Raw genomic sequence first — 25756 nt, 5'->3', positions numbered from 1 at the left:
GTGTGTGTGTGTGTGTGTGTGTGTGTGTGTGTGTGTGTGTGTGTGTGTGTAGGGTAAGTGGTTTCATGCATACTCACTTTGGCATTAAGGGGTGCAAAGACTGTATGTTTGTGGTGGTAAGGATGCTAAAAACCCTGGTATTGATGTCTGAATAGGTTAAACAGGTTTTACCAGTTTGGTAGCTGAGCTTGTAGTTTGGAAGGCAAGAGGTGGCTTTATCAACTGAAAAAAAAATACAAAGCCATCTTTTAAAGAAGTTTTATCAGTCTATCATATTATATTATATTATCATATATATTATACATATTATATTATATTATATCAGACCCAAACTAATAAGCTGGATGTTATGACCACACCCTTTCTGCAACTTTTCCAAAATAATCATAGATCCATAGAGCCTAAGGGCATTATTTAGGCTCTCTTTACCTCTGCTCCCGGGAAGACGACCATGACAAAAATGAAGACTAAGCTATGACCACTAACAGAGATACCTAGGGCAGGTACAAGAGTATTCCTCAGTCTTCAGAACATCCACTGGAGGCAGGTGCTGAGACGTTGGTATTTTCTTAAGGCCTATGTGATAAACCTTGTTCCTTGATGTGGGCAAGAGTTAGATTACATTGTAAGATAAGGTGTAGGGAAGTAATAGGCTGGGTGGGACTAAGGACGTCCTGCTTAGGGGTGGTCGGCCAAGGTCCTCCATACAATTTTAGCCAAGAATCATGCTGCACTGAATATTCACACTTAGTGAGGCAGTGCTGTGGAATGACATCTGCCTCTTTGCTTCACTATAGATGAATGAGGAGGTTCTCCCTGAACATTCAGATGGAATGTTCAGACACATTCTTTGCTACTTATAGTCTAGGAAGTAAAGACAAGGGAGAGCCCAGGAGTCAGCTGGTCAGAGAGAAGGGAAATTGAACAATGAGTAGACTTAGGCTGTGGTACCCTATTGCCATCCCTTACTCTGTGTTGGAGGAGCTGTTTATTATGGGTCTGAAGCCATTTTCTTTTTTATAATGGCCAAAGCCACCCTAGGCCCATTAAGACTGCCTGTAGATCATGCTACTTTAGCAGAAATGTTATTAACTGGCATCTAAAACCCATATGTAGTAACTTGAATAATGTTTGGGAGACTTTTTGAAAAATAAGTTTCCTGCATTTTTGTATCTCCTGGTTCATTAATCAAAGAAGAGCATTAGCATGTTGTTTTCCAGTTTCCAAATGTAGAAGTTGCCAATTTGTGTTTTTCCAGAAAATTCGTTTATCTAGAAGTACTTTGGATCATCACCATTTGTCTCTAGGCATGGATCCTGTAATGTCGAAGGTGCTCTCAGTCAGTGGTAACTTGTCACCCTTCCTGTCCCTGTCTGTGAAATTGGGAGATTTATTGTAGATTATTCAGCTTGATCAGGCAGAGAACTCCAGTTCCTTCCGCAGTCAACCAAAGCCTCCTCCAAGGAGGGGAAGTGTGGTAATGACATTATCTTTCCCCAGGCAGCCACGTGTTCTCTGAGAACAGGATGTGGGGAGGGCTGGGCCCCAGTCACAGGGCTTGGGGAGGGCTCAGGAAAGTGGGCTGGTGGTTTGGGCATGCGGGTTGGTACCTGCCTCCTTGGCTTTGAAAGGTATGAAAAGCCCCTGTATTTTTAAGGGTTCACTTATGTGTACTTATGTGTACACTTATGCGTACATGTCTGTGTTCTTACCCTAATAAAGAACTTTAAACACCTGTGAATGAAGCCCAACTTTTCAGGCTGTAGAAACTCAGTGGTAAGGAGTGGGTGGGCCTATGCTTCCCACTACCAGCTCATGCCTTGTGACTCTGCAGCCATAGGCCTTTTGGCAAGGTTTTGTTGTGGGGACCTGGACCCCAGTAAAGAATGGGGCTGCTTTGTTTCTCTTTCTCAGGGCCCTAGTCATTTCCCTCCCCCAGATGGCTTCCTAGCATACTGTGGTGATTTGCATGTTCAGTTTCTTTTCAGGCCTCATCCTCTTCTCCCTTCCCCCACTACTTCTGCTGGGGACTTTGGAGATGTGCTGTGTGGGGCGGGGAAAAGAGGATGTAGCTAGCTTCCTGTACAAGGGAGGGTGGGGTGCCTGCCTTCCTGCCTGTCTGCCCACCCGCCCAGTTGCCATTTACCCAGTGCTTGAGGAACTGACTGAAGAGTTCAGAGTCACCAAAGGCCGAGGGGTTTTCCAAGGGCAAAGGGATGGGTCTTTGCTTTTAATGGCCTCTCTTCACAGTTCTTCACCATGGGGATTGCTAGGCTTCCTTTTCCTGGAATCCCAATGCTGAAACAGCCTTTAGAGGCTAATTAGTCCAGCTACCTTAGATGGGGAAACTGAGGCCCAAAGAGTCCTTTAAGTTCTATAAAGAATCAGTGGCCAAGTTAAGATGAGTAAAATTCTAGAAAGTTATACCTGGAGCTCTTTCCCTTTCCCTAAGCTGGTTGTCCAGTGGTTTGCAAACTGTATTTGGCTGAGCTATCTGGGCAGCTGCAGTCCTTTAACTAGAACAGTTCTACTTTTATAGTACTTCATATTTTAAAGTTTCATGTGGTTTTCTTTCTATCTGAAGAGTGAAGAGGCAAGAAGCTGCTAAATATATAATAAAATTGGGGTGCCTGGGTGGCTCAATGGGTTAAGCCTCTGCCTTCAGCTTAGGTCATGATCTTAGGGTCCTGGGATCGAGCTCCACATCAAGCTTTCTGCTCAGCGGGTAGACTGTTTCCCGCTCTCTCTCTGCCTGCCTCTCTGCCTACTTGTGATCTCTCTCTGTCAAATAAATAAATAAAATCTTTAAAAAAATATAATAAAATTGAAAACCACTGAGCAATACTTGCCTAGTACAATTGGAGACACTCTTATTAGAAGAGGAAAAGATTATCCCAAGGTTACTGGGACAAGACCCAGGTCCAATTTCTGGCCCGCTGTTCTTAGTTGGTTGCTCCTAGATAATTGTATAGCTCCCTCTACCACAAGAAGACTATTCCTACCCCATTGCTGCATTGATCTTCTCCCCTCCCAAGAATAGTTCCGTTTGTAGCACCTGAGACAGAGCTAGAGGCCACTTGATTTCTTGGATGAAATAAATGAAAATAGGTAAGCCATTGGACTCTCCTTCAACCTTTTTTTTTTCCTTTTAGTCTTAATAAAGAGAAACTTGGAAGGGTAAAAAACAGTGTACTAGTAGTTGGGGAGACCTGGGTTCTAGTCCTATCTCTTTCACACTTGAGCAAATTGCTATTTACCTCATTGAAACTCCATTTCTCCCTTCTGCAAAACAGGACTTGTCTATGCCCTGTCTTCCATATAGAATTGAATTAGGTAAGATAATGCATATGAACAAGTGTCATTTAAGCTGTAAAGCATTGTGTACCTGGGGCTAGGGTTATTACTGTATAAGAGTAAACCAGGCACCCTGGAAGAATCTGGATTGGATAGGTTGCACAAGAAAAAGAACTAAAATTTATCAAACATCTAATACACGTTAAGTGCCAAGCCAGATTATTTTCTTTTTTCTTTTCATTTCTTTTCTTTTTTTGTGTTATATTAGTCACTGTACAGTACATTAGTTTTTGACGTAGTGTTCCATAATTCATTGTTTGCTTATAATACTCAGTGCTCCATGCAATATGTGCCCTCCTTAATACACATCACCAGGCTTACACATACCCCCACACCCCTCCCCTCTGAAACCCTCAGTTTTTTTCCTATAGTCCATAGTCTCTCATGGTTCATCTCCCTCTCTGGTTTCCTCCTTTCATTTTCCCCTTCCTTCCCCTAATGTCTTCCATGCTATTCCTTATGTTCCACATATAAGTGAAATCATATGGTAATTGTCTTTCTCTGCTTGACTTATTTCACTTAGCATAATCTCCTCCAGTTCCATCCATGTTGATGCAAAAGTTGGGTATTCATCCTTTCTGATGGCTTAGTAATATTCCATTATATTTATGGACCACATCTTCTTTATCCATTCATCTGTTGAAGGGCATCTTGGTTCCTTCCACAGTTTGGCTACTGTGGATCTTGCTGATATGAACACTGGGGTGCAGGGGCCCCTTCTTTTCACTACATCTGTGTCTTTGGGGTGAATACCCAGCTGTGCAATTGCCAGGTCATAGGGTAGCTCTATTTTTGACAACTTGAGGAACCTCCATACTGTTTTCCAGAGTGACTGTACCAGCTTGCATTCCCACCAACGGTGTAAGAGGGTTCCCCTTTCTCCACATCCTCACCAACATTTGCTGTTTCTTGCCTTGTTAAATTTGGCCATTCTAACTGACATAAGGTGGTATCTCAATGTGATTTGGATTTGAATTTCCCTGATGGCTAATGATGTTGAACATTTTTTCATGTGTCTATTGTCTTCTTTGGAGAAGTGTCTGTTCATGTCTTTTGCACATTTTTTGACTTGATTACTTGTTTTTTGGGTGTTGGGTTTGAGAAGTTCTTTACAGATCTTGGATACCAGCCTTTTATCTGTAGTGTCATTTGCAAATATCTTTTTTTTTAAAGATTTTATTTATTTATTTGAGAGCAAGAAAAAGTGAGAGAGAGTGAGAGAGAGAATGAGCGCACAAGTGGTGGAGGGGCAGAAGGAGAAGCAGATTCCCTGTTAAATGGGGAGCCCGACGCAGGGCTCAATCCCAGGATCCTGAGATCATGACCTGAACTGAAGTCAGAAGTTTCATCAATTGAGCTACCCAGCCTCCCCAAGCCAGGTTTTTTCTTAAAAGTAAAGGAGTTGATGGTTGTTCTCATTATAATCCTGTGAGGTAGGCATTATTACTCCCCATTTTACTTGTAGGAAAATTGAGGCTTCAAGAGATCTATGGACTTGTAGTGTCCCAGGGTCTCCCTCCAGAGCTCAGACTGTCAGATATTTGTGAAGAGACCCTAAGAATGTGCTTTGGTTTCCATTGGGACTTTCTAACCCATTCCCTACCTCACTCCAGCCTCTCTCCTGAGGTAGTGATGGGACTGTTTCTTTTGCTTTCACATCTCAGTCCACAGCTTTTTACCTCCAGCTTTCCTTGGCACCAGGCACATTTAGGTGCCCTTGTTTGGCCTTTAGCTAATGCAGAAGCCCTCAGAGTCAGCAATATTTTTTATTGACAAGAGGGGCTTTCTACTCCTTTGGGGTGCTGGCAAGGAGAGTCGGATTTGTTGCTAGTCAGACAGACCTGGCCAAGATTATAAAGCTAGAAGATAACAGTTGTTTCTTTTCATTGAGGCTCAATTTCCTCATTTGTAAAATGGGGATAAAGATGCTTACCTGCATGTGTATCATGTGCTGGTAAATATTTAAAAACAAATCTTCTGGTGAAGTCAAGGTTTATACTGTTTACTGATCCCCATGGTGTAATACTCTCACCATAGCTGTATCAAAGGTGCCAATGTGAAGTCCTTGAGGGAGGAACTGTAAAGAGATGCACATAATCAGGGCTATTGTGAGCTAGTTCCAGTGCACCATTATTAATCACACCTGTCTCAGACTTCCACCCTCATCCTCCCCGTATGCTCACATCTCAAAGCAAATATAGGACCCCCTCACCATGTCTCTTCTGTTCTCCCAAGTTCCCAGAGCATCCAGGAAAGGGAGAGTATCAATTAAGGTGCTCCTTGCCTAAAAACTCTCCCAGGAAAGAGTGAATATAGAGTATTTAAGGGACAGAGAACTCAGGAAGGCTTTGATTGGGACCCTAATTAGAACATTCTGATCAATGTGTTTTGGCTGGTGAGGTATCTGCATCAGCTGTTTTCTCCCATTGTCTGATTTTTTTTAAGATTTTATTTATTTATTTACTTATTTGGGAGGTTGAATGATCCAGTGTCCAGTGGCAAGTGTCCAATCAATTTATTTATTTATTTGAGAGAGAGAGAGAGAGAGAGAGAGAGAGCATGAGCATGAGCCAGGGAAGAGGCAAGGGAAGGAAGAAACAGACTCCCCGCTAAGCAGGGAGCCTGATGCGGGGCTCAATCCCAGGACTCCAGGATCATGACCTGAGCTGAAGGCAGATGCTTAACTGACTGAGCCACACAGGTGCCCCTCCCATTGTCTGATTCTTAACTAGATGGTGGAAGGCTCTGGACAATGACCTAAGCATTTGATCATTCCAGAAAGCATTTAGATTTCTGTTTGGAATTCCAAAGTCTCCCTCTCCTGCCTACAGAGCCTGCTCTGCTGGGCCCTAACTTCAAAGTCCCTGTCAGGGTATCTAGACCAGAGAGCAGTTTAGAAAACCAGACCTCTGATCCAACTCCTCATCTCCTCTCAACAGTGTCTGTGCCAGGTGAAGTTTCTTTAAATTTCCTAAGGGATAAGAATTGCCTGGGGCAAAACCACTAATTCCTAAGATCCTCTTCTGTTTCAGTTTGGAATGGGGTCCAGGATTCGTGTTTTTAAATTAGTGCCCCTAATGATTCTTATGATCAGTTAAGTTTGGGAAACACTGCATTAGGACTGCAGGACACTCTGCTAGGTTGGCATCATTATGCCCATTTTGCAGGTGAGAAGTTGGAGAGCTCATGTCTTAATTGGTAAAGTTGGAGCTTGCATATAGTTTCAGAATACAAAGCTACGTTCTTCCTACAACAGAGGCATTGCTTTAGGGCACGATAGTATCTCTGGTGGTGGGGAGTGATACCAGCTAGCAAGGGACAAGGATAATCCCTGCCCTATTTTACAAATAGGGAGACCAGGTTGCAGTGGGATTTGGCAGCAGTAGCAGGACTGTTTGCATTGCTGATCTTTTGTGGAGGTGGACTGCATTCAATTTTGGAGAGCTGTTCACCAGGCCCAGCAGCCTAAATGTCTCCATAGTTGTTCTCTACTTGTGTTTCCCTTCCTTCAAGCATCCCTCTAACCGTAATAACACTAGCCCGTGAGAAGGTTGGTTCAGGGAACTGTATTCTATGACAGAGTTTCCCAAATCTGGCTGAGCCTTAGAATTATCTGAAGTTCTTAACTTCTGATGTCCATGCTCTCCGTCTTATATAATAAATCAGAATTTCTGTGGGTGAGTTCAAGGTATCTGTATTTCAAAAATTTCCTTAGGTGAATATGATAAGCCAGTTTACAGATCCAGCTTGTGGTTTTTCTGGATACCAGCTGAAGAAAGTTTGGAGGTCCTGGTGGGTTGTGTTGAGGGGTAGGGAGTTGTGTATTTTGGTGAAACATGATTGGAAAAAATGGCAAGGCAGAGCCCAGCTTAATGAAAATCAGGCAGCCTCTATGAAGGACAAGGTAGCATAGGCACTCTGTTGTGTTCTACCTCTCCCCAGGACTCTGCTTCTTGGGGAAAATACCCATTCCTCCCAAAAGAGAACATATTTAAAATAATGCATGCAAGGATATGCATGTGTGTACCTGATGTGCATGGCTTCACATTGTTAACCAACTAGAATTCTAATCACATTTTAGAGTTTGTCCCCAAAGTGCAAGTGTCCTTTATGCTGAAAGGGCTTTCTGGAGGTCTTCTTGGGTAGCCCCTAGACCTCTACAGTTGGACACATTTTCATTTTAAATCATTTCTGAGAGGTAGGATATCTGTAATAACATGGCTAAAAATGTGGGGTGCCTAGGAGGCTCAGTTGGTTAAGCGTCTGCCTTTGGCTCAGGTCATGATCCCAGGGTGCTGGGATTGAGCCTTGCCTATGGTATTGAGCCCTGCATCTGGGCTCCCTGCTGACCAGGGAGTCTGCTTGTTCCTTTCCCTCTGCTCACTCCCACTCTCTCAAAGAAATATATAAATAAATAAAATATTTTAAAAATATACGGCCAAAAAGGAGGGGTTAGTAGTCTTTCCATTCTACTTGTGATGTGCTATGTATTTTCATGTCTATTATTTTAACCTAAATCTCCCAATGACCTTGTTGTGAAGTTGATATTATTAGACCTGTTTTATAGTTTTGGAAACTGAGTTGCAAAAAAAAGGGAGGTGAAAGAAGCTACAAAGCCTTTTTCTGTCATACCATGCTTCACTCCTCAAAGAGCTGAGACAATTATTTCTGGGACAAGGACTCTAATTTTGTGGGTTTCCCAGATACCGGGTTTAGCTCTTGGCTTACCAAGAAGGTTGGCAGAAAGCAGACCTTAACCTATCTCTGGGGTTAAAAACAGCTTTTTGACTTGGCCTAGAAGCCTCCTCCTGCTCCTGCTGAGTCAACTGATCCTGACTTCAGCGATTTTTAATACATAAGAGCATAAGACAGGGCAGAGATCCCATGAGTATTAGATAGAACTGAGGGTGATGCTTGGATCAGCCCCAGTGTGCTTCAGAGCTGTGATGCTGGAGATTTCTGGGATGGGTTCCTAATCAGAGAAAGTAGAGCCCTCTTCTGTTGCTCTGCGCAGACCCGGTATCTCCAGACAGCTGCAAATGCTCCATGTTTCCAGCCTACAAATACTTCTTTTTAAATTTGCAGGTGGGAAGCTGGGTCAAGCATGAAACTGATGTGAAAGACTGAAATCCAGCTGGGTGTAGCCCCAGAGAGGGGCTTTGGCCATTTGGGAGACTATTTTATTAATGATGGGCCCTGTTCTCTTTTGTTTCAGCAGCTTCAGAGTTTTATGGGAATTGAGGAATCTATTGTTCTTAGCTACCTAGATATAAATCTGTTCCTGAAATTCCATGCCTCTTTCCCTGTTACATCCCACTCTCTCCTCACCAGACTCCATCTCAGATCTTGGCTGTGTCTGCTTTCAGGGAACTTCACAATCAGTTGCTATCCAAGTTTTTGCAAAAGAAGCTGTCTTAGAAACCATGATCTTTGAGTTTTCTTCTATGGTGTTATGAAAGGTTTAGTTTCTCTAGAATCAATGTTGGTGAATGTCTCAGAGTCTGAAAGTTAGGCCTGCCTTCTGTTGAAAGCTAGACTTCCTAACCATGCCAGCTTGGGGTTTTTCATGGAAGCAAGATGGCCCAGCTTCCTCCACATAGTCTTCATAGTCTTCAGCAGTGGTTCACCTGAGGTATCTACTGTTTCTAAGTGCCAGGGTGGTTCTATAGCTTATTAAATGGCCACTAAATTAAGAGCCAGGTTTTTATCCCTGATCTCAGGCTGCCTAGCAGCTATGTGACTCTGGGACAATGCCTCTCCTTTCCTGGACCTCAGTTTACTTGGCTGTTATGTTGCAGAGTTTGAACCAAATGATCACTAAGGTTCCTTTCAGGTCTGACAGTTTGGGATTCTGGTCTGTTTGTTCTGAGAGCAGGGATGAGAAGTTCAGAAGGATGCTATTCTGCAGGAGCCAGATGAGATACTAGAATGAGTGGATTTAAATTTTGAGGAACTGTAAAGAGGAGGAATGGCTGTGCTGAGGAACTGGTTGGGCAGTCTCTGTAACTAAGAAGGAGAGATGAGCTGGGGTAGGGGTAAGGGAGTAGGTATTATTTGATCCTGGAGTATGGTTTGGCGGAGCTGATTTTGATAGTAAGTCCTGGAGTTAGGTGCAAATGGTGAAAAGCTAGTTTACTTTCTAACCTTCATGTGTTGAGAGGGGGACTCTAGCTCAGTCTGAGCTTGATCCGAAAGGTCATACAATTAAGGCTGGATTAATGGGGAAGCCGCAGCTTGCTAAGGTAGTCTCATTGTATCTGACCTTTACAGCTTTGGCCTCTGCTCTGAACTCTCAGTCCCATAGTGACTAGATATGTTCTCATTGCTAAGAGAGATTAGTTACATGTGGGGGTTATTTCCCCAAATATATGGTGAATGGTGGAGTAACACCCCATTTCCAATATGTACTTATCTCCCATTGATTCTTGGGGAGCTTTGGGAGGGCAGGACTGAGTCAAAGCAAGTAAAAGGGGAATCCTTGTCTCCCATGGTCTTTGCAGCACTTGAAGTGAAGAAGTGCTGACCCATTAAGATATAAGTATGCATGGGGTTGGATGTAGCTCTCCTTTGTAGAAACTACTGGGAAAAGGCACAGGCACAGGACGGGTTAACCCCGGGCAAGTACTGATGGCTGTGTTAAGGGTCTAGAGATGGGCAGGAAGAGGTCAGAACAGATTACTGTTCCAGGTATCATTTCCAAGTCAACAGTGGCTGAGTTGCTGGGAAGTAAGTGAGTCAGTGGTAGAGGGGAGGGGGGAAGGAGAATGCCTCCTAAGCTGGAGATTCAAAGCAACCCTTGTTTCCCCCCTTATGGAAAACAGCTGCTTGAGGCAGTACTGTCATTCCAAGAAGCAAGACAGACCAGGCCTTGCCCTGCCCTGCCCTGGCCTTGCCTCTGTTCTGGCAGCAGGAAATGGTGGGTGCTCGAGCCTAAATAATGGGGATTAGGTAGTTTGAGTAACACTGTGGTGACTGTTCTCTGTCCAGTGGAGAGACTGAAGTTCTGAGGTTGCCCTGGTAAGACTTGTCCTGCTTTGTCCCCCTTTCCCACTTGCCTTTGTCTTCTTCATACCAGCAGTTCCACAGAAATGGCCAGAGCCCTTGAGGAGGTGGCAGGTGGGGGTGAGGTCATTGAGCTCAGACACAATTGGGCTGACTCACAAGCTTTGCCCCTATGAGGGGGCCTTCCCAAGGAGTGCTTCCCAGATGTGCTCAGGCTTCCAATGCCAGAGAGTTTGGTCCTTGGCCAAAAGAGTTGCCAAGGCAGTGTCTGAAGAAAGCAGTGAAACCAGCATGACCAGAGAGAGAAGTGGAGGCATGGAAGGAGCCCTGGGACTGTCTAGAAGACCAGTCTTCCTCACTTGCTGGCTGAGTAAATTTGGCTTCAGTGATATAAAGTGGGACTGTGGATGATGGGGCTTGGCACATAGTTGGTATTCAGTAAGTGTTCATTTCTATCCTTCTGTCACCTGCTTCTGTGTATTTCAGTTTCATCATCCATGAAGTGGGGCCAGTAATTTTAATTCTTTCTGGTTTACATGTCCATGCTTCAGGCAAGTTACTTGTGGTTATTCAACTCTCTCTACTTGCTCCTCTGCCTCCCCCAAATTTCTTTCCAGGGAAAGCCATCTTGAAGTTCAGTGATATTGGACAAATGAGGGGAAACATTGCCCTGATCTCCTTACTGTGGTCTGGCTACTGCTTACCTGGATGTTCTTGGCTCTAGGAAAACAGAGGGTTGGTCCCTTCTTTGAAGCTGGCCAGGCCCAGAATCCAAAGTACCCCAGCTGCTGCAGCATCTGGCCTGGTTATTTTTGTTTTCTAGGTCAGCCAGCTGGGGACAGAGGAGAGATCCCAGTTTGTTGAGGGCTTTGGATGGCAGATCACTAAGATTTGTTTGTTAGTCTCTAGTGAAGGGCATTGGTGTGGAAAGTGTCTGTGTTCAGTTGTTCAATAAATAACAGTATATTTATTGTTCTTGGGCTAGAGGTGGGAAGGCTAGTGTATGAGAGGATGACACCGTCCTTACCACACCCAAACTTTTTGTTCTTGTTCCTTAAACCATTAGTGTTCTCCAGAGACACAGTCTTTAAATTCGGACTGGCTAGATCCTCAGGGACAGGGTTTGGAAAGGATTTAATTCTCTACATATTGAAATGATGCCCCACCCAGGCCAGTTCCTCTACTCCTGCCAAGCTTAGGGGCTTCCCAGGAAATTTCTGCTGACTTCAGAGGTTTTATTTTCAGGTTCTTGCCTCCCAAACAAGATCACCCTCTTCTCACTGAAATTGCAGAGAACAGACCTCAAAGGACGGCAGTGGTACCCACGTAATAGGGTGAGAGTCCAGTGGGCCCATGTATCAGTGGGTCTGGGCATGTAGCTTACTTTGCACACTTGGGTTCCAGATTATTCTAAGGGAGAAAAAGGGATCTTCATTGAACAAGACACCTGTTCTACCTATCACCTTCAAGCCCCAGCTGTGTTATTACCCTTATTCCCCCTCTACCTCTGACATACAGAAAACAGGAGAGTACAGACCTATGACCCTGTCCTCGTGACTCACATTTTCTTCTGAGTTAAGTGGTGACAAGAATAGAAGTCCCTTTGTGTTTTCTTTTCTTTCTATTTTTTTAAAACCTAGGATTATTTGTCCTCAGTGAAATTCAGGAGATATTAGACTGTTCTCCCTAGAGTAGCAGCCACTGTGGAAATGGCAGAAACCCTGGACAGGAATTCTGGAGAAGTAGGTTCCAGTTTGGCTTCAGCTAGACATCTTCAGATTTTAGAAGAGCCCTTGTTCTGGGGTCATGCTCTGTTTAGGAGGAAGGAAGCATAGACAACACTAGTGTGTATGACATTCTTATTCCTAACCCAGGCTGGGTCCTTTTCTACCAATTGATTTATTCAAGAAACATTTCTTTAACAAATATTTGACTTAAATATTTGGACTACTGAGCTAGACCCTAAAGATGTTACATTGGCATGACCTGTGATTAATATGATCTGTGATTGACACTGGCTTATTTACTTTGAAAATTCTTCCCAATAGTGTGAAATAAAGGGAACTCATAGGCTATGGAATATTTCCTTGGGATCCTACCTCTTTCATCAGTTTCCTCCCTGGGCACTTTCTTCAAAAAGCATCATTCTGATTCTGCCCCACTCTGCTCAGAGCCTCAAGGATGGCTAGCCTTCCAACAGGTTAAGGCCCAGCTCTTTAGTATAAACCTCAAGGCCCTCCACTTACCTTCCCAGCCTCTCTGCCTACACTTCACTGTGTAGTCCACATTCACTGTGAAGTAGATCTGCTTCTAAATGGGCCATCTCCATCCCTGTCTCATTCTGGGCCATTGCACGTATTGATTTCTCTACCTGGGACATTTGGATGTTCTTCCCCCCATCCCACAATCTTTCTATATTTATTTATTTATTTATTTCTCTCTCTCTCTCTCTCTCTCTCTCTCTCTCTTTCTTTAATACAGCTTATCCTTGTGGACCAATGCAAATATCATTTTGAACTGTGGTTTTTTTATTGCCACAAAATGTTTCTTCTGTTCTGCTATGGCATTTCTCAAGGTCTTCCTTGTATAGTATAGTTTTCCTATTATTCAGTAAGTGCCTTGGGGTCAAGGACTGGTCCTAGAGCTCTACTCTAATGATAGTTCCTTAAATATTTTGTTCCATTAATATTGGGTGAATTGAAATAAATTTATAGGGAGCTCCTTAACTTGGAATTTTTAGGCCTCCAGGGGGTCCATGGATATAAACTGAAGTGGGAAAGATATATGAGAGTGGATTGAGAAAAATTATATATCTGTTTGTACTAACATCTCACTGAGATTTAGACCTCCTTCAATTATGAATATAAGTGAAATTGCACTACTAGGTATTTACCCCAAAGATACAGATGTAGTGAAAAGAAGGGCCACATGCACTCCAGTGTTTATAGCAGCAATATCCATAGTAGCCAAACTGTGGAAGGAACCAAGATGCCCTTCAATAGATGAATGGATAAAGAAGATGTGGTTCATATATACAATGGACTATTACTCAGCCATCAGAAAGGATAAATACTCACCATTTCCATCGACATGGTTGGAACTGGAGGAGATTATGCTAAGTGAAATAAGTAAAAAAAAAAATAAGTCAAACAGAGAAAGAGAATTATCATATGGTTTCACTTATATGTGGAACATAAAGAATAGCATGGAGGATATTAGGGGAAGGAAGGGAAAAATGAAGGGGGAGAAACCAGAGAGGGAGACCAACCATGAGAGACTATGGACTACCAGAAAAAAAAAAAATGAGGGTTTCAGAGGGGAGGGGTGTGGGGATATGGGTGAGCCTGGTGTTGGATATTAAGGAGGGCAAGTGATGTAATGAGCATGGGATGTTATATACAACTATTGAATCTTTGAACACTACATCAAAAACTAATGATGTATTTATGTTGGCTAATTGAATATGATAAATAAAAAAAATAAAGAAAGATACAAGCCCCAGAATCCACAAAGGAAAATAATGATAAATTAATTATGTACAAAATACTATAGGAAAAAAATGTTAGAAGATCTAACACAAATAACTGGGCAAAAATATTTGTCTAACCCATGACCAAATATGAACTTCCTTAGTATATAATAGATATAATTAATTACTTAATAGATAAAGAGAACAGCCCAATAGAAAAACAGACCAAGGACAAAAAAATTAAACTGCTAATAAACATATATTTTAAAAGATTTTATTTATTTATTTGACACAGAGAGAGAGACAGCGAGAGAGGGAATACAAACAGAGGAAGTGGGAGAAGGAGAAGCAAACTTCCTGCTGAGCAGGGAGTCTGATGTGGGGCTCTATCCCAGGACTCTGGGATCATGACCTGAGCTGAAGGCAGACGCTTAACTGACTGAGCCACCCAGGTGCCCCAACATAATTATTTTTAATGAGCAAGCCCAACTTGCTGGTGTATAAACAAAATATAATTTTTTATTTTTCAAAAAATCCCCTAATATGTTGGCTAATTGAACTTAATAAAAAATGTGAAATATAAAAAAACAAAAAACAAAAACCCTAAATGACAGAATGAGGAGAGCCTCAGAGCTAATAAAAGCAGGGAGGTGCTAGGAAGGTGGCCCAGCTGGAGAAGGCAGGAAGCTCTGTATCTCTCAAACCCCTGCCTACCCTGTCCTGTGCATGTTTCCCATTTGGCTGTTTCTGAGTTACATCTGTTTATAATAAAATGAAAAAAAAAATGAATACAAGCAAAAAAAGAAGTGGTAAAAATGGCAGTACCTGTGACTTTGTCACTAATGGAAATCTAAGAAACTTTTATATCACTATTTTTTGCTGAGCTTTTATTCTTATTTTATTAACTTAAAAATGTATTATTAAAGTATAATTGGTACACAGTGTTATATTAGTTTCAAGTATACAACATAGTGATTTGACAATTCAATACGTTACTCAATTCTCTGTATTATAGATTTCTCAAAATATTTCTATGCTCAACATAATGTTAAAATTACAGTAATAATAACTACTAAGATACAGTGCTAGGCAATTACTTAATGTCATAAAAAGCACACACTTTTATAACTATTTCAATATAATTGGTTTCTTTGTATCACTTTATTTCATGCATTCACATATATTCTGAAAGGGGGTTGGTCCATAGACTTTATCAGACTGCCCAAAAGGGTCCATGGCACAGTAAAAAGATAAGATATAAAATCTTCCTACCTCTGGATCTTTAGACTATGCTAGATCTCTGTATTTCTTAAATTCCCATGTTTAGAACTGCTCATTTAACCATCTTCTGAGTACCTATTGAGTCTTGGGTACTGGAGAGGTAACTCAAAGTAAGACAGAAACCTTGAGATGATAATGAAGTCCAGTGTATTAAAAGCCTTACTGGCTCTTTTCCACTTTTTCCTACCTCCTCAGTCATTGGTGTTTTGAGGTCTCCCTTAACTCAGCTCAAGGGTGATATGAGGCTAGATGTTGAGGCCAAATTCCAGCCCATTGGGCTTCATTCTCACTACCTTATGAGGGCCCATTCTACAGGGTTACTGGATTGGCAGGAAGCCTAGGATAACACCAAGTCAAGGTGGCTAATCTTGCCTGTTGTCCCCCTCTGGGGTAATTTGCCTTACTTGTTCCTGCCTTCAGGGCCTTTCCTGTCCCATTGTCTATCTTGAAATAGATTTCCTCCCTGATTCCCTAGTGATATTTATTTACAAATTTGTTCCTCAGGCCTGGTCCTCATCAGAATTGTTCAGCTGGCAAAATGGTATTTGGCCCCCTCTTCCCCGCTAACTGACCCCTACGCTCAGGAAAGACCGAGAGATGTCAAAGACTGATTAGGTTTATGTCTTACCTACTCCATGGGGATTTGCATTTTTTATTTATTCTATTTTTAGTCTCAACCAATAGTGTAAGTAGTATACAAGCATCTTAGAAAATGTAGATTCGTTTTCTTTTTTTAATTCAAAGAAGGGAGAACACATTCATAACCACCCTAAAACCAAGCCTGACTAGTACTTGGGCATTATTCCAATAATTATCTCTCTGTACATACTGTTTATAGAATTGAGCTCATGTAGTCTTGTTGCTTATCCTTCCTTGTTTAATATTACTGAAGTATTTTCCCTGGGCATGAAATAGTCTTTAAAATATTTTTTAAAAGATTTTATTTGTTTATTTGACAGAGAGGGAGAGATCACAAGTAGACAGAGGCAGGCAGAGAGGCAGGCAGAGAAAGAAGGGGAAGGAGGCTCCCTGCTGAGCAGAGAGCCTGATATGGGGCTCAATCTCAGGACCCCGAGATCATGACCTGAGCCTAACCCACTGAGCCACCCAGGCACCCAATCTTCAAAATATTTTATATGACCTTATATAACAAGCCAGTTTGGGGCCATACTATATAGAGTACTTATGAAAAATGTCCCACAATTTAAATAATTAATATTTAATTTCCTCTCATGGGGAATATTTTGCACTTTGATGTATAAAAGTTTTAGTGTATTGTTTTAAATTGACGTTTGGACTTAGATCTGAATTCAAACCCTGTCTTCTGCTTTACTAATGATATGACTTTAGACAAATATTTATTTCTTCATTCCCAATGTGGAGATAACTTTATCTACTTCACAAGGTGATTGTTGATATTAAATGGGATGGTGCACATGAATCACCTAGTGAGTAGCAAGTCTCCAAACATGAAAACTACTGCATATTGCTCCTACTGCTACCAATACTACCAAGTTTTCAGCCAAAAGAACAAATCTCTATTGATGAAATTTCAGCTATCAATATCAGCTAGGGGATCGATTTGTAAAAGCAGACAGTACTTTTCAGGGTGCTTGGGTGGCTCAGTGGGTTAAGTTTCTGCTTCTCTATCTACCTGAGATCTCTCTCTCTCTCTCTCTCAAATAAATAAATAAAATCTTAAAAAAAAAAGCAGGTGGTACTTTTTCCAGTGGTTATAAAATTGTGTGTGTGGCTACCTATTATTTTCACTGGGGCCTGTCCCATTCCTTTTCCCCTCTGCTGACTTGGCTTTTGTAGCATCTCTGTGCCACCCACACCCACCTTTGGTAAGGCCCCTTCTCTCTTTTGTGCTTAGAGAGACCAATGAGACATAAAAGCAAGATGTAGTAACAGTGCAAGTCAGTATATAGAACCATAGACACCAGCATTGAAATGGTCATCACCTAGTGTAATTGACACCCTCACCCCTGCATTACTATTGTTGTACAGATGAGGTGAACTAGGGCCCAGGAAAGAGGTAAGACTTATCCAAGGTTGTAGATTGAGAGAGTTGCAGTGCTAGGCTTGGGACCCAATATTCTTTATCTTCCCCTTAACTTGTGTCTGCAAAGACAAGTACTGTAGATAATCCAGGCTGTGGATCAGAGGTGGGAAGAGAATGCTGTGGGTCTAGAGCTGGCTGGTGTAGGTGGAGAAGGCTTCCTGGAAGAAGTACAGTCAGCACTTGCTTCCTCTTGAAAGTAGGCTGATTTGCATTTATGTGTTTGCCCCTTGGTAAGCATTGCTCTTTGACTATGTTTTTTGTCTTCATAAGCTGGTTGGGAGCCAGGGCCTAGTTATTCTTTGTTTATTTCAGTATTCTCCCTTCCTTCCCACCAATATCTAAGTTGCTCAGATTCTTAGAACCCTAGTTCCTTCTTCTGTGGTTGAACAATACACCTGTCCCATGCTCTGCTAAGCTCAGAGCCAGACAACTAACTTGCCTTCTTTGATCTCATCCTAGATCAATGTGCGTGTGACCACCATGGATGCAGAGCTGGAGTTTGCCATTCAGCCCAACACCACTGGCAAACAGCTGTTTGACCAGGTAAGGGATGGACTATTTGTTTCTTAGCTTCTTCTACTTCTCCCAGTAGTTCCCTCCACAATGCCCACTTCTTGGGAATCTTTTCTCCTACATGCTCCTCCAAGATAGTTCCAAACAAAGGCTGACCCCCGCCTTAATAACAAAGGAGGCAGAGTTTAACTTTGGCCACCTGCACCTCAGATGGCTCCAATTAATCCTATCCTTGGTCCTGAACATGGTAGAAAAGAGAAGCAAGCAGAGTATGACTCTGTGTTACATGCTCTAAAAATATTAACACATGGAACCTTCCTCTCAACTCTGAAAGATGCAAGTGATCTCTTCCCCATTTTAATAATGAGACTCAGAAATTAAATAACTTAGTGTATCTATCCAGTATCTGGCTGGGATTTCAATGCTGCATTCTAGTCACTGTACCCCGTGACCTCTGTCACTTTTTTGTTTTCTTCCTGGTAGAAGGAAACAAACTTATTCTCTCTGAGGTATTGTCCTCTATGTACATTTCCTTCAGAAGAATATTGGGACTTAGGACACCACTGGGAGTGCTAAATGCATTATGAGGGTACTTCATACCTTGCACTCGTGCCATGGAAATAATGCTGATGTGTCATTCCCATCTCCAATGCAAGGGATGTCCCTTCATGGGCTGTCACTATTAGCAGAAGGGATATGCTATATATAATCTAATACCTGGGTGGGGGGCCACAGAATCTTTCAGCATTCAAAGACTTTCCAGGGGCCAAGGGAACGTGCTGTCTGTGACCAGCAAAATGGGGTTTGCATCCCTTCAGGTGGGTCATTATCCTATTTGCCTACCAGTTTCTGGTGAGTGGGGGTCTGATATTGTCTAGGATATGTTACCTTGTTGGATTTTCTAGGCCTTCTTTTTCCTTTGCCCTCTGAGTCCCTTTGTTGTCTAAGAACTTACCAGAGCTGTGGAGGGAAAGGAAGAAAGGCTCCTTCAGCCTCTTCTTAGACTCCTTCCCAGACCCCTTGTTCTACACATTACCCTTCTCAAGCCAAATGATTCCATTCCCTGCCTTCAACACTGGGGCTTTGTTCAATTTCATTGGAGGGAGGTAACTGGAGGGAGGGTGAGGAAGGCATCATTTAGAACCTAGGGCAGAAAAATTCTTGAACAAAGAGGCTTATTAACTTCAAAAAGCCACAAGGCATGGTAATTCTTTGTTCGTGTTGGTTTGATTTGTGTACTGTGGGTGTTGTTCTGTATGAAGCCCAGATGGTAGGGAGTCCTGGACAGATGGTATGCTAGTTGTGAAAGCAGCTACTTCCCAAACAAAACATTTGAGAGACTCTGAAGCTTTCATACTGGCTGGAGAGAGGAAAGGGAGAAAACCAGTGAGTTCATGACTTCTCATCTGGAAGATCAGTGTTGTTTTGGGAAATACCATTTATTGAGCACTTAATATGGACTAGCCTTGGCTAGGTGCTTTAATCCTTGCAAAGATCTTGCCTCTAACAAGTAAAAGAACATACTTTAGGTTATGTAAGTTGTAATATGTTATAACTTAGTAAGTTATAATATATATAAGTTAGTAAGTTATAATATGGAGTTTCAAATACAACTCTGCAAAACTATAGTTTTCCCACTATAATATTCTGCCTGGGTAAATGAGGCTGTTTGGGTCTAGAAGACTTAAGAGAAGATGTGTTTTCTGTCTTGATATTTCTGAGGGGCTTTCATAGGAAGGAGGGAGCAGTAATGTTCTGTGGGTAAGATTGGGAAGATCTGGGACTCCATGGGTGAAAAAGGGAAAAAGATTTGAACTCGAACAAGGAGTTGACAATCTGGCACTGTCAGGGCCAAGTCAGATCTGGATGGGAATCCACAGATATATGTGTTCACATGCTGTTGGGGAATATTATCTTTTCCCTCTCTCTAACTTAATGAGTGAGTCATAAGAGAAGTCCATTCTGTCTGGCCTTTGAGATCCATTATTCAGGGAGGCCCTCCTGGTGGAATTGGGGCCTAGGAGGAAGGAGCTGGACTCCTTGGAAGGAATTGACAAAAGCTCTGGGGCCACCCTGGAACTCTGGCCAATGACCAGAGAGGAAGCTGACTGGAAAGAAAGCACCCTCTTTGGCATTAGTAATAAATAACAGGCAACAATGGGAAGTCATAGCTCGAGGACACACAAGACCTGGTGGGAAAGGGAAGTGTGGCCTACAGTTTCTCCGTTTACCTTTGTGAGTGCGTGCACAACTAGGGAATGGAGAGAACATGTTTTGCTACAGCAATCCTGCACTTACCACCACTTCTAAAGCCTGAGGTTCTTCAGAGGGCTCTTGGTTACCTAGGTGCCACTAACGGGCAGTGTGACCACCATGAGTTACATTTTTGAGAACCCCTTGCCTGGCTCCACCCCAGCCAGGGGCTCTAACTCTACCTGCCTCTTCCCTTCAAGATACTGAACTCCGCAAGAAAGGTGAAATCTCTAGACTGTTAAATACCATCTCTGTCCTGTCTGTACCTATAGAAGCAGAGACAAGTAAATGCAATACCGCTCTCTTCCCACATAGAATAAAACACCCTTGAAGTTCAGGTTGTGTATAGAAGTGATGTACAGGGGCACCTGGGTGGCTCACTGGGTTAAAGCCTCTGCCTTCAGCTCAGGTCATGATCTCGGGGTCCTGGGATCGAGCCCTGCATCGGGCTTTCTGCTCAGCGGGGAGCCTGCTTCCCCCTCTTTCTCTCTCTCTCTCTGCCTACTTGTGATATTTGTCTGTCAAATAAATAAATTAAATCTTTAAAAAAAAGAGAAGTGATGTACAGTGTTTAAAGTATGGGATTTAGTGTCAGCCTTGGGTTCAAATTCTGTCCTATTTAGCTGTGTGATCTTGGATGTCTCATTTAGCCTCTTGGGATTTAAATCTTCTTAGTGAAATGGTAATCAAACTAATTTCAGAGATTTTGTGGTCTTATTTAATCCTCAAATAAGTAAAGTGTCTCGTGTATAGCAGACACTCAAATGTTTGTTGTTCTTATTAAGGGCTAAATAGGTAGTAGAAATTGCCCTGGAGGTACAGATAAGGGAGCCATTAAATCAGGAAGCTTTTCTGGCTTGGTAAAGTCTTTATGATTTGTGGATTCTGCATTGAAGGCAATAACCTTTCTTCTTTTCTTCCATTTTTATTCTATAAAATAACTAAGATCTATTATTATAATAGTAATAACTCTATCTTAGGTGAAGGATTGAGCCTACAGGGGGAAAAGGTCTGTTTAAGGTTAGATAGCTAGGAAGTGGTATAGTGGCTTGAATCGAGGCATATTTAATTTGTGGTTTTCCCAGTGCCTTTTGTCAGCTGTGTCCTCTGTGACCTCTCCTCTCTTTGCCTGTTCCTATTCTGAGTGGAGGAAATTTGTCTCTAAACTTAGAATCCTAGCTGAGTTTGTTCTGTGCTGTAGATCAGGTGGCCACTCGAACACGGGCAGTGTAGAGTAGCAGAAACAGGGTTGGTGGCAACCCCTACCAGAACTTTCCAGTTGTACATTGATTTGCTTTTAGGTAGGTAATTGATGCAGCTGCTGCCAAGCCTGTAATGGGGTCTCAGTGGGCCTCAGGTGTTTGGGCACTGATGGAGTTTGCATGTAATTTTTCACACAGTTTTCCTTTTGAGGCTCCAGCCTTGCTTTCCAATCCTGCTCTGGACTTCTGAAGTGGCTCATTTCCTCACTAGTTGCTTCACTCAGATGCATGGGGGATTCTGCATGGGCTCTGGAACTGACCTAATTGCCCCTTCCCTCCATAGACCTCAGATGTAGGCCACCTTCACATGCAGAAGAGAGACAAAAGAGGGTTCTTTGTTACATTCAGATGCTCCTAGTAATTAGTGAGGATTTTCTCAGAGGCAAATCTCTTCCCCTCAGTGGACCTCAGTTTTCTAGTTTATGCTGCTTGGACCCTATAATGCTTCACAGTCTGTCATGAGGGTTTGTGTTGTGTGGCTCAATAGAATTCACAGCCAGTGTCTTAAAAACTGAAGTCCTAGTTCCTGTAGGTGTATATTGCAGATTTTAGGAGGTACAGAGAGCTGTGGGATGAATTTGATTTAGTATCTTTTTTAAAAGATTTTATTTGTTTGTCAGAGAGAGAGAGAGAGAGAGAGGAAGTGCACAAGCAGGGGGAGTGGTAGACAGAGGGAGAAGCAGGCTCCCTGCTGAGCAAGGAGCCCAATGTGGGACTCTATCCCAAGACCCTAGGATCATGACTTGAACTTAAGACAGATGCTTAAGTGACTGAGCCACCCAGGTGTCCCTTGATTTAGTATCTTGGAGCATCACTTTTACTTATAGATGTTATCTTTTTAAAACATTGGGGTACATATGTGTCTCAGTTGGTTGAGTGTCCAACTCTTGTCCCTCCAAACTCCATCAGTGCCCAAACACCTGAGGCCCACTGAGACCCCATTATAGGCTTGGCAGCAGCTGCATCAATCACCTACCTGAAAGCAAATCAATGTACAACTGGAAAGTTCTGGTAGGGGTTGCCACCAACCCTATTTCTGGTTTGTGGGACTCAGCCCACCTGGGGCTCCACACTTAGCCACGAGTCTGCTTGAGGATTCTCTCCCTGTGCCCCTCCCCAACTCATGCATGCATGTGTATTCTCTCTCTTGAATAAATAAATAAATCTTAAAAAATAAAAAAAAAAAGATATTTAAGGAGTAGAATGTAAAATGTGTGCATGTAATTAAGATTAAACCTGGATGTGAGGGCGATCTGGCTGCGACATCTGTCACCCCATTGATCACCAGGGTTGATTCGGCTGATCTGGCTGGCTAGGCGGGTGTCCCCTTCCTCCCTCACCGCTCCATGTGCGTCCCTCCCGAAGCTGCGCGCTCGGTCGAAGAGGACGACCTTCCCCGATAGAGGAGAGGACCGTTCTTCGGTCAAGGGTATACGAGTAGCTGTGCTCCCCTGCTAGAACCTCCAAACAAGCTCTCAAGATTAAACCTGAGGCTTCAAAGAAATTCTGACTTTAGCTTTCTACTTATATCCCCCTATCCTTTGTGTCCTCTGGGGTATATGCATTTATTATGTTCTGCTGCTTATGGATTCTTCCATAGAAGCTTTGAAAAGTTCTGGCTCATCTCAGTAAGTTGGCAGTCTGGGGTCAAAGGGAGCCAAGAAAGAATATATATAAAATTTTTATATATATATAAATTTATTATTTAGTTAGTTCTCAGAATGGAATGGGAAGGACCCTAGTCACTACAGCCATAGATGTTGTTTCTGTATCAGGACCTAGAATATAAGATTTCTCTTTTCTCTGAGGTGGAAGTCTCAGCTGGAAGCAAAGCTGGAAGCAAGCAAAGCTTGGCCTCATTTCCAAGTAGAGACAAGAGTTGCCTGATCAAATGATTCTCAGTACCCTGTGGACCTTAATTGGAGATTTCCTTACAGCTTAGAGTCTAGGGGTCATCTGTTTTATACTTTTTTCTTTTTCAGTCTCAATTCTGACTTTAGATCATATTTCCTTCCCTCCACATCCTTATTTCCTCACTTTGGGACTTCAGTGGAGGCTGAGAGAGATTGCTCATTTCTCCAAAACCCTGAAGCCTAAGGACATGGAAAATTTATATGCATCTGATTTCTCTATGTTCATAATGGAAGAGGCAGAGCTCAGAGAGATTAAATTTGCTACTGATCCTGATTTTTTTTAAATTTCACTTTAACTGTTATTTGTCCAACTGCTCCTCAGAGATACTCCACATCCTGGAACTATTTTAGGTCCTGTGATCTTCCTCTCATTATACCCCTACTCATCCTTCTAGTGAAACAGACAATATGGTGCAAAAAGAGGCTAAGGAGCCCATTCCTGGGACATCTAGGACTGATTATGTAGTCTACCTGCCTTAGTCCATTTTAATTCTGGGATCTCCAAGCCTCTATAGTTGGTACAGGCAGAGGCCAGTTCTCCCCTACCAATTCTGTTCTGAGTCTGCCATCCCATGACTTAGGGTCCTGACCCTAATGGGCATCTTCAGTGTCTCTTTCTCACCTAGGGCTGAATTACTTCTTCCGCACCAATTGCATCTGGGCGCTATTCTTCTAAAACCCTGTGGAAAATCTTTAGAACTGTTAGTTAGGCTCTGCCTTAGATCTAGGATGAGATAAGAGGTGCTTTAAATAAAACTTATCTTTTTCTAATACCTTCCCCCTCTATCCTCTGCAAAAAAAAAAAAAAAAAAAAAAAAACCAAACCAAAACAAAACGGGGCACCTGGATGTCTCAGTTGTTAAGCATCTGCCTTTGGCTCAGGTCATGATCCCAGGACCCTGGGACCCAGGACCCTGGGATCGAGCCCCACATCGGGCTCCCTGCTCAGCAGGAAGCTTGCTTCTCCCTCTCCCACTTCCCCTGCTTGTATTCCCTTTCTCTAGCTGTGTCTTTGTGAAATAAATTTTAAAAAAATACATCACATTTCAACATGAGAATTTTGTGTTCTCCATCTAAAACTTACAGGCAATTCATATTGCCTATTAACTTAGACTCAGGGACTCACCTTGCCATTGAATCCAGGAAGCCTTTTGATCTTTCCTTAACACTGCCCACACACAAATTATCTTTTAAAAACATGTTCCTAATTACTCAAGTCAGCAAGAGGCATGCAGGAAATGGGACTGTATTTCTTTTTTTTTTTTCTTTTGTTTCATTTGAACTGGTAAATCTTTTTTATTTATTTATTTATATTTAAAATTTAATTTCTTTTCAGTGTAACAGAATTCATTGTTTATGCACCACAGCTAGTGCTCCATGCAATACATGCCATCCATAATACCCACCATCAGGCTCCCCCACTCTCCCACCCCCCGCCCATTCAAAACCCTCAGGTTGTTTTTCAGAGTCCATAGTCTCTCATGGTTCACCTCCCCTTCCAATTTCCCTCAACTCCCTTCTCCTCTCCATTTCCCCTTGTCCTCCATGCTATTTGTTATGCTACACAAATAAGTGAAACAATATGATACTTGACTCTCTCTGCTTGACTTATTTCACTCAGCACAATCTCTTCCAGTCCCGTGCATGTTGCTACAAAAGTTGGGTATTCATCCTTTCTGATGGAGGCATAATACTCCATAGTGTATATGGACCACATCTTCCTTATCCATTCGTCCGTTGAAGGGCATCTTGTTTCTTTCCACAGTTTGGCCATTGCTGCTATAAACATTGGGGTACAGATGGCCCTTCTTTTCACTACATCTGTATCTTTGGGGTAAATACCCAGTAATGCAATGGCAGGGTCATAGGGAAGCTCTATTTTTAATTTCTTTCTTTCTTTTTTTAATATATTTTATTTTGTTTTTTTCAGTGTTTAAAGATTCATTGTTTATACACCATGCTCACTGCTCCATGCAATACGTGCCCTCCTTAATACCCACCACCAGGCTTACCCATCCCCTCACCCCCTCCTTTCCAAAACCCTCAGTTTGTTTCTCTGCGTCCACAGTCTCTTGAGCTTTGTCTCCCCTTCCAATTTCCCCCAATTCACTTTTCCTCTCCTTCTCCTAATGTCCTCCATGTTATTCCTTATGGTCCACAAGTAAGTGAAAATGATAATTGACTCTCTGTGTTTGACGTATTTCATTCAGCATAATCTCCTCCAATCCCATCCATGTTGACACAAAAGTTGAGTATTCATCCTTTCTGATGGATGCATAATATTCCATTGTATATATGGACTATATCTTCTTTATCCATTTATCAGCTGAAGGCCATCGTGGCTCTTTCCATAGAACTTTATATATTATACCCTTTCATTTTTTTTTAATTTTTTATATCTTTTCAGCATAACAGGATTCATTGTTTTTGCACCACACCCAGTGCTCCATGCAATCTGTGCCCTCCCTAACCCACCACCTGGTTCCCCCAACCTCCTACCTCCCACCCCTTCAAAACCCTCAGGTTGTTTTTCAGAGTCCATAGTCTCTCATGGTTCACCTCCCCTTCCAATTTCCCTCAACTCCCTTCTCCTCTCCATCTCCCCTTGTCCTCCATGCTATTTGTGGAGCATAACAAATAGCAT

General features: G+C 42.4%; 1 protein-coding gene across 1 annotated transcript in view; it reads left to right on the top strand.

Annotated features, from left to right (window-relative positions):
• LOC111139321 (moesin) overlaps positions 1-25756 on the top strand; it is an 80584-nt gene that overhangs the window by 28824 nt on the left and 26004 nt on the right. The window contains exon 2 of the mRNA XM_022491580.1: positions 17631-17714. Coding sequence (XP_022347288.1) covers positions 17631-17714 — 84 coding nt within the window. The remainder of the gene's footprint in view (positions 1-17630; positions 17715-25756) is intronic.

This window comes from Enhydra lutris, unplaced genomic scaffold (genome assembly GCF_002288905.1).
Source record: "Enhydra lutris kenyoni isolate GAN:26980312 unplaced genomic scaffold, ASM228890v2 scaffoldscaffold100, whole genome shotgun sequence".
NCBI classification, from domain to species: Eukaryota; Metazoa; Chordata; class Mammalia; order Carnivora; family Mustelidae; genus Enhydra; species Enhydra lutris.
The sequence above is the reverse complement of the archived record's forward strand: the minus strand, read 5'-3'. Positions and strand labels throughout refer to the sequence as shown.